General features: G+C 45.7%; 2 protein-coding genes across 3 annotated transcripts in view; both read left to right on the forward strand.

Annotated features, from left to right (window-relative positions):
• Positions 1-17,175, forward strand: part of LOC115080612 (zinc finger protein 282-like) — a 37,532-nt gene extending 20,357 nt beyond the window's left edge. Inside the window, exons 8-9 of one of the 2 annotated variants that reach the window (XM_029584889.1) lie at positions 16,476-16,903; positions 17,007-17,175. In XM_029584889.1, the coding sequence (XP_029440749.1) occupies positions 16,476-16,903; positions 17,007-17,027 (449 nt within the window). In that variant the 3' untranslated portion in view covers positions 17,028-17,175. Of the gene's footprint in view, positions 1-7,326; positions 7,685-16,475; positions 16,904-17,006 lie in introns of those variants that run through there. The other variant, XM_029584890.1, reaches the window with a different exon arrangement.
• Positions 17,176-17,379: 204 nt separating this feature from the next.
• On the forward strand, positions 17,380-20,820 carry LOC115081043 (oocyte zinc finger protein XlCOF6.1-like; the record flags this gene model as incomplete). The annotated part of the gene is made up of 1 exon (XM_029585555.1): positions 17,380-20,820. A coding segment is annotated over one exon (933 nt), but the record flags the coding sequence as incomplete, so codon positions are not given.
• Positions 20,821-21,476: the final 656 nt, after the last annotated feature.

Genomic DNA, 21,476 nt, shown 5'->3' on the forward strand with positions numbered 1-21,476 from the left:
TGCGGGTTTGATACCCTTTAAGCCCTGATTCACTAATCCCCCAAAACATCCAAGCTTCTCACTCTGAATTTCTAGTATATGTTCCCCTGCACAACATGTGGGCAAAGTAGGTTTTTCCCCCAGTACCTTATACTTCCCCCAAGCATAACACAGTACTGAAACCTCCCCCACTGCAGGAACGTCTCCTTAGGCCAGCTGCCAGGTCCTAATTACCTCTTTTCCTCCAGCTGACTTCATTAAGTAAAACTACTCTTTTCACTGCCACAAGCTCCCCTGGCTTGTACAGTCCTAAAACCATGTTATATTCTTCCTTTTTACCTTATACTTCGTTCCAAACCCCACAATAAGCATTCTCCACATTTGCATAAGCCTTCCTACCTCAGCTTCTTCAACGCCACCGGAGCTAATCCCTCTAATTAACCCTCAAGGCACTGCTGACGACATTTATGCATATCCCCTGTTACACAGCCCTTAAGAGTGAAGGAATCCTGTTAGAGCTGACGTAGCCTTTAGTGGAAAAGGGTCTACCTGGGCACCATCCCCCTACCTCAGGCTTTAGATGTTACTTGCCTTGCCTTCCCTCCAGCTCTCCTCCCCCTCCTTTGGAAGGCTACTCTCTTTATGTCAGATAGAGTGCCCCTCCCTAGGAAGAAACCGCCCTTGTGTTTCCCTGCCCCCAACCCTTCCTGAGGCTGACTACCAGGGCACCTGGGAAATGTAGTTTCCTTCCTGCAAAGTAACAGTCCCTTTGAGGAAAACACCTCAAAGTTATACAGCACAGAGACTCCGCTCTGGCTCAACTCATCACACTACACAGAAACTACAAGCTTGCAGAATACCTTTACCTGGGTCACACACGCAGAACACAGATAGACCATCACCAAATACAGAATAAAGTGACCATCAATTTAATGATTTTGTTTTCCCATTGTTGCACTGCATACACTCAGTCTGGCTTCTTGCTGTTTCCAGTTCAGTTTTTGTCTCCACATTTCTATTTATACATTCTCAAGTAATATAAAATAAAAATTCTAAAACTAGAATAATAAATATAAAACAGCTGATAAATAGAATAATATCTGATCATTAAAAACTTACAAAATTATTTAAAAAATTCCCTAAACACCAGTAAAATATTTCAAACAGCAGACAAATCACATAATACCCAATAATTAAAATGGCAGTCAATCAAGAAAGATAAACTTAAAAAGCCACCTTTACTTACCCTCACTGGCAACTATCCTACTCCTTTCCCTTGTAGGCCTTAGCACACACCAGAAGCAGCAATGGTTGGTGAAGCTCTGTTCTGACGTTCCTCTTCCTTAGGGTCCATGACTTGTCTGTCTCACACACACATACACACTTTCTGTCACACACACACCAGTCACCTCCCTAACCAATCTTTCTCTCACACACACACCAGTCACACCCCTGACTGATCTCACACACACATACACACCAGTCGCCTACCTTACCAATCTCTCTCTCACACACACACCAGTCACCTCCCTAAGCAGACTCTTACTTTCACACATTTTTTTTTCTTACACACACAGTGTCAATCACACACATTCTCTCACATACTTACACACATGCAGGCACTCTCTGTCTCTCTCACTCACCCCCACCCCACATGGCAGCTATTGCACAAGGCAGCCGGCATCCTACTATGAAAGCAGTTGTGACAAGTTGAGATCTGCAGCAGGAGTGACTCCCCCAGCCCCGTAGCGGTAAGAAGGCAGCACTCAGCTGTTTGTCTGTGCTGTGATCATCACAGCACAGAGCAGTCAGCTGAGAATGTGGCCGCGGGCATTTCCTGCCATGCGGCTATTTAGGAAATCCGTCGAGTAGCCATGATGTGCAAGGGCAGCGGGAGTCAGTGACCGTCTCTCTCTGTGGGCCATTATTGGTTGCATGGGTGAGTGGCCAAGAGCAGAAAGGCCGCAATTCTAGCTACAGGAGCCAGGGGACGTTCCTGTGGTACAGAGGGTACAGAGAGGAGGGGCTGAGAATGGCGGCTGTAGGCCATGGATGTGCAGAGCCTCGGGAAGCCAATGACAGGCTCCCCATGGTATGAAGAGGCTGCGTTTTGATCGGCAGGAGCCAGTTGATCGCAGCCTGAGGAGAGGCAGGAAGTGTTCCCGAGGGGAAGGGCTGGAGCGGACATGAGTCTCTGAGCCTAGTGCCACTACGAGGAGAGGGGAGAACTGCAGAAAGCATTGGGGGGGGGCTTACGATTTAGGCCCTAAACCTGCTGACATCAGCGGGACCATATAAAAAAAAAAAAAAAAAGTTAAATGCCGCAGACCCAAGGCAGCTAATCGACGGATTTCCCAATCACCTGCGTGGCAGGAAATTGCCACGACCATATTCTCAGCTGACTGTACTGCGTCGTGATGATCGCAGCACAGACAAACAGCTGATTGCTGCCTTCTTACCGCTGGGGGGGGGGGGGAGACTTGGGACATTAATTTGACAGTGGCAGCAGCAGCATGGCCCTTTCTTCTTCCCGCGTGCCTGGTAAATATAATTTCCTCTTCCGGGCCACAGGGGCGGGACAAAGAAAAGGCCATGCTGCCGTTGCTGGCTTCCACAAACACTGCTGCCGTTCCACTCTGGGCTTGAAAGTGCTGATAGCACGGGCAGGAAGAGCAGCAGTGTTCGTTGAAGAACTGTGCGCGTCTTGCTGGGGTGAGGAGCGGGAGGGATGAGTGGGAGACCAGGAAGTGCGCGACACACCTGCCAGTGCTTGGCGACACACTGGTGTGTCGCGACACACCGGTTGAGAACCGCTGGTATAGAGTATCAAAGCAGAAAAAGACTAGCAATGAATCAAGCAAGAACAGAACTTTAAGAACGAACATACAAACATGTAACCGTAGCTTTCTCTCTTAGTATGCTGCAATAACATAACCTGAATATGCGCACGCGGACTTTACAGATCCCCCTGTTACCCACTCCTAGTCTTTGGGTGGGCATCTGGACTGATCCGTGGTACTACAGGAACGAAAGTTAGCAGGTAAGAATGAATTTCCCTTTACCTGTATGTACCCGGATCAGTCCAGACACCTGGGATGTACCTAAGGTCCCCGTAACTTGGGTGGGACCTGGAGATTCCACTCGCAGAAAACTCTCACCAAAGCACATGGAAGCTGGAGCCCCGACATCCAAGCAACAGTGTCTGGTGAATGTGTGCAGCAGCAGCTACCAAGCAGTCTCCCTGCAAATCTCCTGCGGAGATACCTTCTGAGCCTCGGCCCAAGAGGTTGCCTGAGAACGCTTTGAGTGAGCCCTCAGACCTCCAGGCACCGGCATCGAACCAACTGCCTCCTTAAGCCAACGCACAAATGTAGTCTTAGCAGCCTGACACTCCCTCTGTGAAACATTCCCCAGAACAAAAAGGGTGATCTGATCTACGAAACTCATTAGTAACTTTCAGATACCTCAACCATCAATGTCTCCGTCCAAGAGCCGAAGGCCTATTGCATGAGACGCGGAGGAATCCAAACCTAGAAAGGTTGGAAGATCCGCAGTCTAATTAAGATGGAAGGCCGAAAAAGAAGGCACCGTGCGTGACCACACTCTGCGCTCTGAAATCTGCAGAAACAGATCTCGGCGTGATGAAGCCTAGAGCGCCGAAATCCTCCTGGCTGAACAAACAGCCATCAGGAAAACCACCGTAAAAGTCAAGTCTTTGAAGGACGCCCCCCTCAGTGATTCAAACAGAGCCTCACTCAGTCCTCTAAGCCCCAGAATAAGATTCCAAGCCTTTCCTCACCGACTGATGCAAACGCTTCGCTCCCTGAAGGAAAGGTAGGACATCCCCGATGTGCTGACAGAGAATAACCCTGTACCTTGCCTTGGAGACAGCTCAAAGTTGCTACCTGCGCCCTCAGAGAGATAAAGGCCAAAACCTCCAGAAGGAAGTCAAAATATTCAGTACTGAAGCTTGAGTAGGGGTGGCAAAGCTATGGCGAAGTTAAATCGGTTACCGGAAGAGACGTACACCAGACCTTGAAGATTCTCCAAACTCGCACATACGCTAAAGACGTGGAAGTCTGCCTGGCCTGCAACAAGGTGGTAATGAGTGTTTGAGAACATCCCTTCCACCACAGCCATCTCCTCTCAAAAACCGAGCAGCCTGATCCACTAATATCGAGCCCTGGTGCAGATGATGGGACAGATGAGCGAGCCCCAGCGGGGCTGCCTATGGCCAAGCTGACCAGATCCGTAAACCCTAGACTAAGACGGCCAGTCCAAAGCCAGAACCTTAAACAGTAACCAAAAATCACAGCCCGAACTCACGGGAAAGGCTGCCCCCTTTTTTTTTTTTTTTTTTTTTTCATTTTTTATTTTCAGTTTCAATAATACATATTTCCACTTTTAACATGGTTATCAGAAAACGGATTTTATACAATTTTGTATCCAAATAACAAATTTACAAAACAGTAAATTCCTTTCCTACGTTACTAAACCAGAATAGAAGTCCGATACATGAGCAAGTCTCCAATATAATATTACCAAAAAGATGAGAGTAAACAGAACTTTTATTTCTATAACCAACTATATTTAAGCAGATTTTTCCCTTGGGTTACCTCGGGCCTCCAAAAATCTCTCTAGATGTCACGGTTCAAAATATACATATCTATTACCTTCTACATTCATAATACATTTGCAGGGAAATCTTACAACGATCTGAATACCAAATGTTCTTGCTTGGTTCGCTAACATCAAGAACTTTTTTCTTCTCAGTTGGGTTTCCTTAGCTAGGTCTGGATATATCCACACCTTTTGACCCAAGTATAAAGAGGTTCTTTTGGCCAAAAATAATTTCAAAATTTTATCCCTTTCTGATGAAAGGTTAAACTTCACTATAAGAGTACCCCTTTTTTCTACCTGGGAACTTAAGGAGGTTTCTATAAGTTCTGTTACATTCAGGGATGTGTCAAGCACTCCCTGATTTGATGTTTCCTCATTTTTCCAACTAATAAAATAAGCATTTGATATAGATGGTAAATTTTCAGATGTTAATGATAATACTTCCAGGAAATAATTTCTTAATTGCTCTTTGGGGGATATTAGCTTACATTTCAGAAAATTAATAATTCTTAAATTTGTGTATCTAATAGTATTTTCCATATTTTCTACTTTCTTAGATAAATTATTTCTCCCTGTATAATAGATGACTCTGGAGATTTAATTTGCTTCATTTCTTCCTCAACTTTTGCTAAGGTCCCCTCATGACCTGTAACAATTGGATTCAGATTAAACAAAGCTGTTTGCATATCCTTAATATTACTATTCAAATTTGAAATATTAGTTTGTAGTGCCGCTGTAGCTTGCCAAACCATATCTATAGTCACTTTTTGTGGATTTCCTGATAGTATAATAGGCACAGAGTCTGATATTTGAAATGGGGAGGGTTTTTGGTTGCCATGGTTCCCCATAAAGGAGACAGATTCTGCTCCTCTGGAAGGGCAATCCCCTTCCCTAATTTCCACCTCATATAGGGGAGGAGTCGAAACTCCTTCCCTTTTCTTTATTGCTAAACCCTCTCCATGATCTCCCTCAATCGGGCTTAGAATCTCAGACGCTATCCGTCGGGATGCTGGACCTAGATCAATGGTAGATGCAATAATCCGGGGTGGAGTAGGTGTTATTGGTGCCCTGGGACTTAGACTAACTTCTCCCAAGGGGGGAGAGGCTTGCTCTCCATCTCCACCCCTAGCGGGACCCTCCAGGGAATTTAATTCTGTTGATTAAAAATAACCTGGCATGGTTGTTTGTACTACCACTTTTCTTAATTCCCCCCTGCCATTGAAGCAGAGAGTTATGCTGGATATGCATTGAAAGTAAAGTATCAGTCTTTCCCCCCTGCCGTTGAAGCAGAGAGCTATGCTGGATATGCATGAAGTATCAGTCTTTCCCCCTGCCGTTGAAGCAGAGAGCTACGCTGGATATGCATTGAAAGTGAAGTATTGGTTTCTCCCCTGCCGTTGAAGCAGAGAGCTATGCTGGATATGCATGAAGTATCAGTCTTTCTCCCCTGCCATTGAAGCAGGGAGCTATGCTGGATATGCATTGAAAGTGAAGTATCAGAGTTTCTCCCCTGCCGTTGAAGCAGAGAACTACGCTGGATATGCATTGAAAGTGAAGTATCAGGCTTATTTGGTGAGGCTTATTTGGTTTGGGGTAGTAACCGCCGTAACAAGCAAGCTACTCCCTGCTTTTTGTGAATGGAAATCCTTTTTTTCCACATTACCTGTTGCCATTGGAGCTTAGAGCAATGTTAGAGGCTGAGGGACCTAAATATGTTTGTACCTGGAGGAGGGGAGGAGCAGGGGAGATAGGATACAGAGCTTCAGATACCTGGCAGGTTTTAATAATGCACAATCATCGACAAACCTTTCACTTTGGAAAGAAATCAGTAGAACTAGGGGTCAGGTAGTGAACTCCAGGGAGGGACGACTCAGAGCCAACGTCAGGAAATATTTCTTCATGGAGAGGGTGGTGGAGGCCTGGAATGCCCTTCCGGAGGAGGTGGTGAAGACAGAAACAGTGAAAGATTTCAGAGGGGCAAGGGATAAGCACTGCGGGTCCCTAAAGGCTCGAGGATGGAAGTGAGGAAAAGAGTGCATGGGGGTAACTGTGGGTAACTTGCTGGTGCGGGAGTTGCTACCCTTAACAATTAAGCCTTGTTAATGCAGCTCCATCCTTGCTCTCTGCTTCAACGGCACTGGTTAAAGGAAATTCGATTCAAACAGCATCCGAGGGTCCTGCCCTTTACAGTCTGGGAAACTGATAAGCATGGGGGTAACCTGCACAGTGCGGCAGATACTGGCGTAAGCTTGCTGGGCAGACTGGGTGGAGCATTTGGTCCTTTTCTGTTGCGATCCCGGTCACTAGGTTAGTGACCGGGCCCTTACCTCCTTCAGTAGCGCCGCGAAACACCGGGTCTTGGGCCTCCCGAGCCGCGTGGCAGCGGCGTCTCCACGAGGGAGACGTCGCCGAAGACTCCGCCCCTCTGGAGGGGAACGCGCGCGAGGGCCGGCGTTTTAAGCAAGCAGCCCCGGATGTGCTGACACGCCTCCAGATGACGTCAGACGCCGGTAAGGGGATTTAAACAGGCCCCGGGAATTCTTACTTTGCCTTGCAACGAGGTCTCTCTCACGAGTGCTAGTTGCCGTTCCTGCTTGCCTGGTTTCTGACTTCTGCCTGCTCGTCTCCGGATTCTGCCTGCCTGTCTTCAACTCCTGTTTGCCTGCCTGCCTGATTCCTGGACTTCGCTTGTCCTTCTGATTCCGACTTCTGCCTGCTTGTCTCCAGGCTTGACTCCGGTCTGTGACTCCGACTTCAGCCTGCCTGCCGCCTGCCTCGACCCCGGTCCGTGACTCCGACTTCTGCCTGCCTGCCGCCTGCCTCAATCCCGGTCAGTGACTCCGTTCCTGTCTGCCTGCCGCCTGCCTTGACCCCGGTCCGTGACTCCGACTTCAGCCTGCCTGCCGCCTGCCTCGACCCCGGTCCGTGACTCCGACTTCTGCCTGCCTGCCGCCTGCCTCGACCCCGGTCCGTGTCTTCATTCCTGGAATGAAGACACGAACCTGTCTACCGCCTGCCTTGGCTCCGGCTCGTGTTTCCACTCTTCTGGTCCATCTCCTAAGTCCCAGCGGTCCGGGTCCCTACGGGCTCCTCCTGGGGGGACCTCGGGCTTCCAGGGCGAAGACTCCTAAGCCCTAGCAACCCGGGCTCCCACAGCTCCTCTGGAGGGGTCACGGGTTTCCAGGTGTCCAGTCTGACCAGTGAGTGCTCTGCCTTCCGACCGTCCTCCTGCGTCGGCCGGTCCAAGGATCCACTTCCGGATTTTGCCAGTCATAACACTTTTCTGCCATCATTTCTCTCTTTCTTCCTGTGTGCTGTGGAGTATTTCTCACTGACCTAAGTAAAAAGGGGAATAAAGATTCAATCACAAATCTTACACAAATTATTGCAGTTTTTACGACCATCACAATAGGCTCTGCCAGTCAATCACTACAAACCAATCACTACAAACTACAATCACTACAAACTACACTACAAAAACAATCACTACAAACCAATCACTACAAACCAATCACTACAAATCACTACAAAAAATCACTACAAAATCACTACACGTCAATCACTACAAACCAATCACTACAATGTTCTAATTCTTATTAAACTTGTTTATCTTTCCTTTAACTCTAATCCCAGTTAGAATAACCCCTGTTTATTGTAACTTTCTCTTCCGTGCACTTGTTTTATACTACTGTAATGTATACTCTTATGTTTTTTTTTTTGTTTTTTTTAATTCTTTATTTATACTTTTTCAAAATAATATAAAACATATTATTTATACAGCAATTTCATGGTAGGGTTAAGTGCCCTATGTCTAATTATACATGAAATTTAATTCAAAAAAAAAAAGGAAATATTTCACATAGCCCTTATCCATTTTTAACAATCACCTTGGAGGGGGTTAGTCATTACTTGATTAGAGAGATAAACAAGATTAATTTAAAGAGAAAAACAAAAATACTAAGTTACTGTGCACATTATTTCAATTGGATACCGGGGATGATGTTGACACTCTGGTACCTTCAAGAAAATTCTTTAATTGATCTGGATCAAAAAATATAAAGAGATCATCTTGTCTCTTTATTATGCATTTGCATGGAAACTTAAGCACAAATATATATCCAAGTGATATAACCTCCTGTCTGTAAGACAAGAAGGCTTTCCTTCTCAACTGAGTTGAAATAGCCAAATCAGGAAAAATTTTACTGTTTTTTCTAGAAATACAACAGGAAATTTACTAAAATACCTTTTCATAATTAAGTTAACATCTATGACGGAGTACAGGGAGACTAACAATGTTCCCCAACTAATTACATTCGCTGATGAATCTTCCAAAAAATTCGAAAGATTACCTTGAAACAATTCTGCTCTTTCAGTGTTACGTGGTTGGGGAAGAAAAAAGCATGTATTTATGGTTGGTGAGTGATCCAAAGAAAAGTTTAATTTTTCCACAAGAAATTTTTTGAGAGTAATAATTGGATCCTCACCAAGCATCCTTGGAAAGTTTAGAAATCTTAGATTACAACGTTTATGGTTGTTCTCCAACATTTCCATTCTTCTAGACATAGAATCTTTATCCTTGATTATTGCTACTTTAAAGTCCATATTTTTCTTCTCCTGAACTTCCAAATGCTTAATTTTTTCATTCATATCCTTTATTTGCTTTTGTGTCATAGTAAATTCCTGTTGTTTTTGTCCCGAAATCAAATCCACTTTCTTCTCAAGACACTTTAAATTTACCGTCAAGCCAGCCATCATGTCCCATAATGTATCCAAAGTCACTAACACAGGTCGAGTAGGGATTTCTATCCTCTCTGATGATTGTGGAGAGTGTTCTTCCACTGGAGTTGCTTCATGAAGACCTCCCTCAGTAACCAGGGAGGTAGCCAGAGCAGCTTCAATACCATGAGACTGAATGCTAGGTTGAGAAAGTCCTGCATTCAGATCTAACGTCTCCATGATATTAGATGTACTCTCAGGGGAACTTCTTTCTCCTCTCTGAAGAGGTGGCAACCCTGTGTTAGGACTTAAAGAAGCCTCCTCCAGAGGCTCACAGGATCCTCCCTGATCATGTGGCACATTGGATTCTTCGGCTGCTTTACTTATCGGCACAGGAGAGGTTAAAAAGTTTGTGATCTCCTGCTGAATGGGTGATGGAAGTGAGAGGGGAGGGAAGATTCTCACTCGTCCCTTCCTCTTAGGAGGCATTTGCCTAAACCACTCTGGATATGGTCACAAACTGTCTCAGCTAGTATTTCTAACAGTTGATCCCGAGAAGGGATATTAGGAGGGACTTACTTGGGTCTTTGGTCGTTGGGAGAACTCCGGCGAAGTCCGGCAAAGTCTGATGTATCATGCGCCCCTCTAGCGTGCGCGGCTCCAGCGGCGCGCCGGCTCTGCAGCGCGCCGCAAACTGGCAGATATTATAGCCACTTCCGGCCCCGCCTCCGTACCTCCCTCCGGCGGCAAAGTCACCTCAGCTGCGTCGGGATACCGGCTCCTTCTCCCGCTCACCAGCGCTGTTCCGGGGGTTCCTCCTGGGTCCCTTCTCGCCCTCGGGAACAGAGTGCCGGCAGGCCGCTATTATAGCCACTTCCGGCCCCGCCTCCGTACCTCCCTCCGGCGGCAAAGTCACCTCAGCTGCGTCGGGATACCGGCTCCTTCTCCCGCTCACCAGCGCTGTTCCGGGGGTTCCTCCTGGGTCCCTTCTCGCCCTCGGGGAACAGAGTGCCGGCAGGCCGCTATTATAGCCACTTCCGGCCCCGCCTCCGTACCTCCCTCCGGCGGCAAAGTCACCTCAGCTGCGTCGGGATACCGGCTCCTTCTCCCGCTCACCAGCGCTGTTCCGGGGGTTCCTCCTGGGTCCCTTCTCGCCCTCGGGGAACAGAGTGCCGGCAGGCCGCTATTATAGCCACTTCCGGCCCCGCCTCCGTACCTCCCTCCGGCGGCAAAGTCACCTCAGCTGCGTCGGGATACCGGCTCCTTCTCCCGCTCACCAGCGCTGTTCCGGGGGTTCCTCCTGGGTCCCTTCTCGCCCTCCATACTCTTATGTTTTAGTTATGTATGTTATAATGTATTGATCACCCCTTGTTTTATGTAAACCGACATGATACGTACTCCCGTGAATGCCGGTATAGAAAAACACAAATAAATAAATAAATAAATAACCTTCATCTGCCTTATATTTAAGCAGAGTCTCTTTGTAACTTCCTCTATTTGCAATAAGTTAAAAGTTGGCACCGAGAGTTTAAAATGCCGGCAGAGCCAATGCATCTGAATGTAAGGAGGAATGAGGACGTGGATCACCGCTTATGAGATTTCCTGTGTGATTTCCCCCGATGCAGACTCCGCTTTGAAACACAGCCTGTGTCTGGATTTTTTTGTGATATTTAAGAAGAAAAGAGACAAGCAGATGTGTCTTATTTGCATTTTAAGATCAAAATATAAAAAGTTTGCATTGTCATTGCGACCACTGATTAAATATAAGGCAGATGAAGGTCTATTGACTGGTAGAGCCTATTGTGATGGTCGCTAAAAACTGCAGTAAATTGTGTAAGATTTGTGATTGAAATTCTGATAAGCCAAAGACTGGATGACAATTCCCATAGAATGACCACACTAAAAAGGTGAATAAAGATTCAAACGTTCCACATAGAAGGTGAATTTTAATGCTGGCTCTCAGTTAAATTCTCATTACTAAGTCATTAGGGTTCAGTTACTTTAAGCTGACAGAGCTGAGGTTCAGGGACCCAGGTCCAGAATGAATCCCAGGTCTCCAGCAGGGCGTGGCAGAGTTTTTTGTGAGTGACTACATTCAGAGTGAAGGGAATCAGTGCAGAGACTGGAGGTGAGGATGAGAGGCACAGAACCAGCAGGGTGAGGTCAGACGTGGTCTGTTCCCCTCTGTTCAAGGGCTGTTGCCCACCTGTACCTGTCTACAAGCAGCACCAGGCTCTATTATATTTGATAGGGATCCATAGCCACCCTAATGCCGTTCGGTGTTTAGATGGAGCTATCTCCCTTTACCTGTACGAACCCGGATCAGTCCAGACTGTGGGTTGAGCCTCCTTTCCAGCAGGTGGAGACAGACTAAAACTGAAAGGACATCCTATATGAGGACAGAGCCTATCCTGTAACCCTTCAGTATTCGTCTGTCTCCAGCAGGTGTAGCAGCTCACCCTTCAGTTCTCTGCTTTAGGCTAGTCAGCCTTTCCTTCTTTTTCTTACAGATCAAGCAAGTACTTATTCTTCCTATTAAAAGAGAATTTTCTTTTAGTGACTTTTTTCTTTTTCTTCTGTGTGGGAGACAGATCCGTCTTCCAGCTCTTGCCGGACTCAGGGGGGCTTTGCCCCTTGTGCGCTGCATAGCCTGAGTCCGTACCCGCTTCCAGGTGTGGGGACCGAGTCTGTCCAGGTCTCGTCTTCCCCCCCTGGCTGCCGAGAGGGTTTAGAACCCGACTGCTGCGCTCAGTTAAAAAAACAAAAAAATAAATATAAAATAAGATCAATTTCAAAGTTGAATGTAAGTTACAGGTATTCCCTTACCTCTAACCTATTTGCAGCAGTAGACCAGTATTTTTCTTTTTTTCTGGTCTCAGGAGGCCTTGAACCGGCAGCCAGACAGGCAGGAGTCAGTAGGTTTCCCTCCTGCTTCACTTCGGGCCTGCAGGCTGTCAAACTTTTTTTTTCAGATTTTTTTCTGCAGGAGCGGCTCTCCTATGTCGTGGCAGGCAGCCTGCCTCTCTTGTGGGCAGCCCTCTTCGCAATTTTCGCAACAGGGCCTCTGCTCTGCTTGCCTGACGGGTGGGGAAGGTCCCTCCTCGGAAGGACAAGCAAATTTAGCCCGGGGATTGACTTCCTCCGGCATGGCCAGGCCGTTTCCGGGTTGGCAAAGCCCGGGAACGGTGGCCATCTTGGATTTTTCAGCGGCTCCGTTTTCGGAGCTGCCTGGGGCTGGGGGCCTGGATTTTTTTAAGATACCCCCTCGATTTGAGCCCCGCGGGTCACCAGGAGGGGTTCCTCGACCCCCCCCCCCCTCCCCCCCCTCCGGAAATTCCAGGGTTCGTTTTTCAACTGAGTTTGTCCTCCTCATACATAAATCATCTCTAGCTAGCCTGCAGGAGGACGAAAGCCCCCTCTCGACCCCCCACCAAAACTCCATCGCTCCGCGCCATTGACTGCTGGCCCGGCTGCGGAGCTCCAGGAGTCGGTTCGGGTGCGGGTGGTCCCGGGGTTGCCCCCCCTCCCTGACCCTCCGGTGGATCCAGGGTTTCCGGACCCCGCCGCTCCCCTGGATCCGGAGGGTACCCTTCCTCTGGAGGGGGACGACCCCAGAGCCCTTCGCTTGTTCCTCAAGGAGGAGTTGGAGACCCTCATCCCCTTTGTCCTTCAGGAATTGGGTTGGAGTGGCCCACTGCGGATAACTTGATGGCCTCCTTGCCCAAGGATATGGACCCGGTCCTGGGGGGGGGTCTCAGGGCTCCGGCTACCGCATTTCCCTTCCATCCCATGCTCAAGCTCATGATCCTACGGGAATGGGAGGCTCCCGAGGGGGGTCTCCAGTTGGGGCGTGCCATGGACAAACTCTATCCCCTCCCAGAGGAATGCTTGGAAATGCTTGGAACCTCCCGGAGAAATGCTTGGAACCTCCCGGAGGAATGCTTGGAATGCTTGGAACCTCCTACACTTCCAGGATTTCAGATCTGTATTACAAGTAATCATTTTCTTGAAAATAGATTACTGCAACTCATTGCTGCTTGGGCTACCAGCTAACACTTTGAAACAGTTACAAATGTTACAGAACGCCACAGCAAGGATTCTAACAAAATCCAACAAAAGGGACCACATAACACCCATCTTAAAGAACCTTCACTGGCTCCCAATCAAATATAGAATCCTTTACAAGACCCTCTCAATCATCCACAAAGTCATCCACAACACCACCCCAATTGAGCTCACGATCCCTTTGCAGCCTCACACTACCTCCCGACCGATGAGACTAGGCCAGAGAGGCACTCTACAGGCCCATCCTGTCAAAACAACACTAAGTAGAAGAGCTCTTTCCACCGCTGGCCCTATACATTGGAATTCACTCCCACCAGACCTCAGGCTCGAACAATCGACACCCACCTTCAAAAAAAGACTTAAGACCTGGTTGTTCAACCAAGCATTCTCCTAACCCAATTATCCTATTACAGATCCCTACGGAAGACCCTTCCCCTTGACATTTCCACAACATCCTTCCAACACTAATAATCCATTCGTATTAGCTCTCTCCCATTGAACGTCATGACAGTTGGCTTTAGGCCTCACCAAGACAGTCCCAGCGACTTCACACACTGTTCCTCCAAGTTCTTTGTATATAAATTGTATCCTCCCTGTTCATTGTAAGTTATTATCCAAGTTTCACTCACCCTGTTCTATGTAAGACATTATTCTTTATATTGTCACTGTAATTGTTGAAATGTGAACCGAAGTGATTAGTAACTTTGTTACCTGAACTGCGGTATATAAAACTGTTAAATAAATAAATAAATAAATACATGCTAAAGAATCCCTCTGTGGACTCCTGTGTTTCGGCGGTCACCAAGCATACCACGATCCTGGTGGAGGGATCGACGGCTCTCAAGGATGGACAGGATCGTAAGCTGGAAGCTCATATGAAACGCATCTTCGAAATCTTGGCTCTCGGAGTCTGGGCGACTTGCTGCAGCAGTCTCATGCTGCGGGCAGGCCTCAGGTGGATCCAACAATTACTCTGCACCCAGGGCCTCCCGCCGGCAGAGGCGGAGCAGGCTGAGCATCTGGAAGCCATAATCGCTTATGGGGCAGACGCACTCTACGATCTGGTTCGTGCGAAGGCGATGGCTTTGGCGGTGTCTGCCTGGAGACTCCTCTGGCTACGCAATTGGTCGGCCGATCAGTCCTCCAAAGCCCGGTTAGGCACTTTGCCTTTCAAAGGTAAGCAGCTCTTTGGTGAGGACCTTGAGAAGCTTATGGACTCCTTAGCAGACGACAAGGTCCATAAGCTCCCGGAGGACCATCCTAAACCATTCCGGTCCTACACACCCTCTCGTCCTCGCTTCCGGGGTCAGCGTCGTTATACTCCACGTGGGCAGGGTGGTTCCTCATAAGAACATAAGAACATAAGAAAATTCCATACTGGGTCAGACCAAGGGTCCATCAAGCCCAGCATCCTGTTTCCAACAGTGGCCAATCCAGGCCATAAGAACCTGGCAAATACCCAAAAACTAAGTCTATTCCATGTTACCATTGCTAATGGCAGTGGCTATTCTCTAAGTGAACTTAATAGCAGGTAATGGACTTCTCCTCCAAGAACTTATCCAATCCTTTTTTAAACACAGCTATACTAACTGCACTAACCACATCCTCTGGCAACAAATTCCAGAGTTTAATTGTGCATTGAGTAAAAAAGAACTTTCTCCGATTAGTTTTAAATGTGCCCCATGCTAACTTCATGGAGTGCCCCCTAGCTAGCCAAGTCTCCGCGCTCGGCTCTCTCCTGGGTTGGGTGGAAGGTCATTCCCTAGCGGGCCACCCAGACGTGATTCGGTTTCTGAGGGGCGTTAAACATCTCCACCCCCCTTCTCGGGCCACGTGCCCGTCGTGGAGTCTTAATCTGGTCCTTCGGGCTCTCTGCAAGGCTCCGTTCGAACCTCTCCGACACACTACACTAAAAGACCTTACGCTGAAGACTGTCTTTCTGGTCTCTAACTCCTCCGCTCGGCGGATCTTCGAGATTCAAGCATTTTCCTGTCGGGAGCCCTTCTTGCGTTTTTCCGATTCAGGGGTTTCTCTCAAGACGGTCCCTTCTTTCTTGCCAAAAGTTGTTTCCACCTTCCACATCAACCAGTCAGTAGAACTCCCTGCGTTTTCCCCAGAGGAGATTGCGGGTACAACTGGGGGTGACCTCCGTCAACTAGATGTCAAATGGGTCCTGCTTCACTATCTCCAGGGTCTCGGACCATCTCTGTGTCCTTTGGAGTGGTCCCAACCGGGGTAAGCCGGCTTCTAAGACCACTATTGCGCAGTGGTTGAAAGAAGCAATCTCTTCGGCCTATCTTTGCCAAGGTCGACCGGTCCCCAAGGGCCTGAAGGCTCATTCACTGCGCGCTCAAGCTTGGGCGGAGAGTCAATCCGTTTCTCCGCAGGAGATTTGCAGGGCTGCCACTTGGACGTCCTTGCATACTTTTGCTCGACACTACCGTCTGGATGTGCAAGCTCCGGTCTTCGGTTCTTTTAGGCGGCAAGTGCTTCGAGCGGGACTGTCTCGGTCCCAACCGGTTTAGGGAAGCTTTGGTACATCCCACAGTCTGGACTGATCCGGGTACGTACAGGGAATGGAAAATTAGTTCTTACCTGTTAATTTTCGTTCCTGTAGTACCACGGATCAGTCCAGACGCCCTTCCCTGTCTGTCTTTATTTCTGTTCTCTCGAAGCTTGTTTCTTGCAGATTCTAATACTTCATTCTTGTGCAAGAATACTGAGCGATTACACCAGAAGCCTTGGTCGTTTTGAATACCAAGTATATGTAAGAGCGTATAATTATACCACGTTTCTTACATTGTTCTACAGTTGGTCTATTAAGCTTTATGGTTACTTGCTTGATCCTATTCTGGTTTTGTTATTTTCTGCTTTGACGATGGTTACACTGAAGGGTTACAGGATAGGCTCTGTCCTCATATAGGATATCCTTTCAGTTTTAGTCTCCACCTGCTGGAAAGGAGGCTCAACCCACAGTCTGGACTGATCCGTGGTACTACAGGAACGAAAATTAACAGGTAAGAACTAATTTTCCTATAAACGTCTCCCTCCATTTTTGTAAATTTAGTAATCATACTCTCGCTTTTATCCACCAGAAGATGGATTCAGGAATAATAGTGAGAGGCAGAGAATGTGTGATGGGCAGCAAACGGAGGAATGGAAAGAGAGAGACCCCTCCAGAGACAGCCCAGGACCTTCAGCTGAATATCGAGGAGGTATCAGTAGAGTAACATCACCCAGGGGGAAAGAAGTAGTCCAAAAAGGAGAGCGTCCATATGCATGTTCTGAACAAGGAAGAAATTTCAACCTCTGCCCCAGTCTTGTAGAAACTCAGACACTCCGTGAAGGAGAAACTCCATTTCAAAGTGCTGACACTTCAGAAAACTTCACCACAAACTCACAATCTGTTGAACAGCAAGAAATTATTGAATGTGGGAACAAGTTTCCTGAGAGGACAAGTCACACATCTATCCAACAATATCACAGAAAGGAAGAAACAACATTTACAGGTTCTGAAGAAGAGGTAAGTACCCCTATGAATACAAAACTTACAGCACCTGGAAAAGATCACCTAAAAAAGAAACCATTAAAATGCACTCAGTGTGAACAATGCTTTTTCTTCCAAGCTGAGACGGAAGGACGTGTAAGAATTCACTCTGGAGAAAGACCAATTCAGTGCCTTGAATGTGAAGAGAGGTTTACCGAGAAATCAAACGTGAGAGAACAGAAAAGAATTCACAGACAAGACCAACCTTTTAATTGTTCTCAGTGTGAAAAATGTTTCAGATATAGATCCTGGCTTAAAGTTCATCAGAGAAGTGACAAGGGAGAGAAGTCATTTATATTGTCTGAATGTGATAAAGATTTATATCAGAAATTTAGTTTAAGAAATCACATAAGTATTCACGCAGGTGCGAAACCATTTAAATGTTCTGAATGGGATAAATTTTTCGCTCACATGTCCACTCTTAAAAAACATGAAAGAATGCACGCTAGTGAGCAACCATTATATGTTCTGAATGTGATAAATGTTTTACTCAAATAGCCCATCTTAAAAACCACAAACTCATCCATACAGGTAAGAAACCATTTAAATGTTCAGAATGTGATAAATGTTTTGCTAGAAAATCCAATTTTAAAAACCATATAACCACCCATACAGGTGAGAAACCATTTAAATGTTCTGAATGCGATAAATTTTTCGCTCACATGTCCACTCTTAAAAAACATGAAAGAATGCACACTGGTGAGAAACCATTTAAATGTTCTGAATGTGATAAATGTTTCACACACATGTCAGATCTTAAAAAACACAAAAGAATGCACACTGGTGAGAAACCATTTAAATTTTCTGAATGTGATAAATGTTTTACTCAAAGATCCCATCTTAAAAACCACAAAACCATCCATACAGGTGAGAAGCCATTTAAATATTGTGAATGTGATAAATTTTTCGCTGACATCTCCTCTCTTAAAAAACATGAAAGAATGCACACCGGTGAGAAACCATTTAAATGTTCTGAATGTGATAAATGTTTCTCTCAAATGTGTCATCTTAAAAACCACAAAACCATCCATACAGGTGAGAAACCATGTAAATGTTCTGAATGTGATAAATGTTTCACTCAAAGATCCCATCTTAAAAAACACAAAATGCTCCATACAGGTGAGAAACCATTTAAATGTTCTGTATGTGATAAATGTTTCACTCAAAGATCCCATCTTAAAAAACACAAAATGGTCCATACAGGTGAGAAACCATTTAAATGTTCTGAATGTGATAAATGTTTCACTCAAAGATCCCATCTTAAATACCACAAAACCATCCAGACATGTGATAAATCATTTAAATGTTTTGACTGTGGTAAATGTTTCACTCAAATATTTAACCTTAATAAACACAAGAGTCCATACCATTGCGAAAAGGTTTAAATGTTCTGATTTTGGTAAATGTTGCAGACATATATCTGCTCTAAGAAGCACAAAAGAATCCATACTAGTCTGATTCAGAGCAATTTCCAAACACTCCCTGATATGTTACCTGTGAAAATTACACATGATGACCTTCAGAAGGAGGCTCTCTTTGGCACAATGCTAGTACTAACAAGAGTATTAGTCGTAAATTTGAGATACAGATAATTTCTAACCTAACCTGGCTATGAATTAGGTTGATTCCTGTCAAGGTCATTGCAAAATAAACTAATTTAGAGAAACTGCCCCATACAACAGCATGAAATGAGCCATGTGAAACAGAGAACATATAAATGCTCTGAATGTGACAATATACATAGACAAACAATAATGACAGTAGAAATGGACCAAATGGTCCATCCACTCTGCCCAGCAAGCTTCTTATGGTACTATTTGCTGCGCCATGCAGTTTAGTCCCAGTTTCTTTTAAGGGTAGCAACGGCGACTCCATGCAATTATCCCCAAGCCTTAGGATAACCCATAAAAAAATGTAGTGCTAGCACCATTTTTACGGGGTGATGAGCCTTCTTGAAAATTCAGACAGTGCTGCCTGATCCCCTTTGCTTATGGACTTGTCCTGTATTTTTTCCCTTATGTCTGTGCATCAGTACCCCAGACTGTAAAACTCAGGGATCATGTTGATTGTCTCTGAATCCAATTCCTCTTTCCTGCCACTCTCCCCTCACTATCAAAGCAGAGAGCGATTGTTGCAGTTGCGATAAAAGCAGGAAGACTTATTGGTTAAGGGTAGTAATCCCCATGCTTTCTATTAAGGGTAGCAACTGCTGCTCTGTGCAGGTTACCCCCATGCTTCTCAGTTCCCCAGAATGTAAAAGCCTGGGCCCTTGTTGGTTGCGGTCTGAATCCAATTTCTCTTTTCCCCTGCTGATGAAGTGGAGACCTGTGTTTTATTTGCATGAAAAGCATTAAGGCTTATTGGTTAAGGCTAGTAACTGTCGCACTGAGAAATTTACTCCCATGTACCCTTTTCCTCATTTCCATCCTCTAGCCTTTAGGGATTCTCAGTGTTAATCCCATGCCCCTTTGAAATCTTTCACTGTTTTTGTCTTCACCGCCTCCTCTGGAAGGGCATTCCAGGCCTCCACCACCCTCTCCGTGAAGAAATATTTCCTGATGTTGGTTTGAGTCTTCCTTCCCTAAGCTTCATGTCTTGACCCCTAGTTCTGATTTCTTTCCAACGGAAAAGGTTCGAAGTTCATGCATCTTTAAAACCTTTCAGATATCTGTAGGTCTGTATCCTATCTCCCCTGCACCTCCTCTCTTCCAGGCTGTACATATTCAGATCCTTCAACCTCTTCTCATAGGTCTTCCAATACTGATCCTGTCACGTGGAAGCTAATATATACCCCAATCAATACCCCTGACGTCCCTACGTTCAAAATCAAGTCCCTCATTTCCTGTTAAAAAGCGAATGCTCCTCCCTGCAAATTCAGCTCAGCATAAAGAAAAGCAATCAGGGAACAGGGAACAGGACTGCAATCAGACTACTCTGTCCTTGGTATTGCACCCGGGCACATAAAAATGACTAGTCCCCAGGTAATGCAATTTCTTAATGAGATGCTGCCGAATGGTATTACCGTTACCTTCCCAACACGTTATCTCTCTGGGAAAACTTGGTGAATGTCCCAGAAAGCAGGAGAATTTCAATTTTTATGTTAGCCACTAAATGTGATTTCTTTATAGATTGAAGGCCAATGTTTCATGCTAGGTGAATTAAAATATAGCTCATTTACTTCCAATCTAGCTAAGCAGGTAGAACAGATGTTATAAGGCATTAGATATAAATATATGATATCAGATAGACTTTTATGTGTCTCTGTCTATACTTTGGTTTTAAATTCCTAAGAAATAGACATTATGTGCTCTTTATCTGTGCATCTGTTTTTTAAATTCTTTGATGTTATGTGCACTGTTTTCCAAATACCTGAATTTATTTTATAATTCCTTTTTTGTAAGCAAAAGGTATAAATATGTTGTGAATTCTAACCTGCATCGTCGGCTAGCAGTCCTCCGAGGACCCAGCATCCAACCTATAGGTGAGATAAGCCTTTCCTAAGATAAGACTCCTTAAGAAATTGCATTTATGGAACACACTACTCCCCCGACTTAAGATCACTTGCAAACACAAACGATTTCAAAAAAAGCTCTTTAACACCATATTTTCACTCTAGGCTTCCCAGATTTATCTGTATCCTGACAATCCTCTTCCTTTGTTTATTTTTTTCTCTCAGTCCATGATTTTATGTTACGTTTTCTGTTATAGTTTAATAGTTATCTTAAGTTTATCATTGATTTTAGATTTTAAGTTATGTTCAGACTAAACTATGTTTTATTTGTAACTCGCCCCCTTTCCCCCCCCCCCTGAAAATTGGAGGGCGTGGGAAAGAAATGCTTTTAAGTAAATAAAATTGCCTCATATATAATAAACAAGCATATATTTGTGCTGAACACTTTCTTTGTCTGATTTACTGAGTTGCTCTGTCTTAATAAATAATTATCTTTCTCACCCTAATACGTTACACTTATTTGACATGGTGTGCTGGGGAGAGAGAGTGAACTATAAGGGAAACTCCTTATTAAAGATTTTCTCACCCAGTACTACCGCACAGAATATGAACCAAAGACAACCCCACACCATTTTGGCTGCCTTTCTCTGGACCGCCTCCAGCCTGTCTCTGTCTCCTTTGAGATACGGGCTCCAGAACTAAACACAGTACTCCAGGTGAGGGATCACCAACGCCTTGAACAAGGGTATTACCACCTCCTTTCTCTTACTGGTTATTCCTCTCTCTATGCATCCCTTCTGGCTTTAGCTATCACCTTGTTCCCTGTACGTACCAGGATCAGTCCAGACGGTGGGTTATGTCCCCCGTCCAGCAGATGGAGTCAGAACAGACTTCGAGGGACGTCACCAGTATAAGCCAGTGCTCCCTCTGCTGGAGCTCAGTATCTTTCTGACTCCAGCAGATGAGAGTTGGGGGATCCACGGTCTCCCCAGGCTGTCAGGATTCTTTTTTCAGGATTTCTCTTTATTTCTCTTTATTTCTTCTCATTCTTGTTATTGAGCTAATTGAATCAAGTTAAAGTTAAATTCTTTGAAGCAA

The sequence above is a fragment of the Rhinatrema bivittatum genome, chromosome 19 (assembly GCF_901001135.1).
Source record: "Rhinatrema bivittatum chromosome 19, aRhiBiv1.1, whole genome shotgun sequence".
NCBI classification, from domain to species: domain Eukaryota; kingdom Metazoa; phylum Chordata; class Amphibia; order Gymnophiona; family Rhinatrematidae; genus Rhinatrema; species Rhinatrema bivittatum.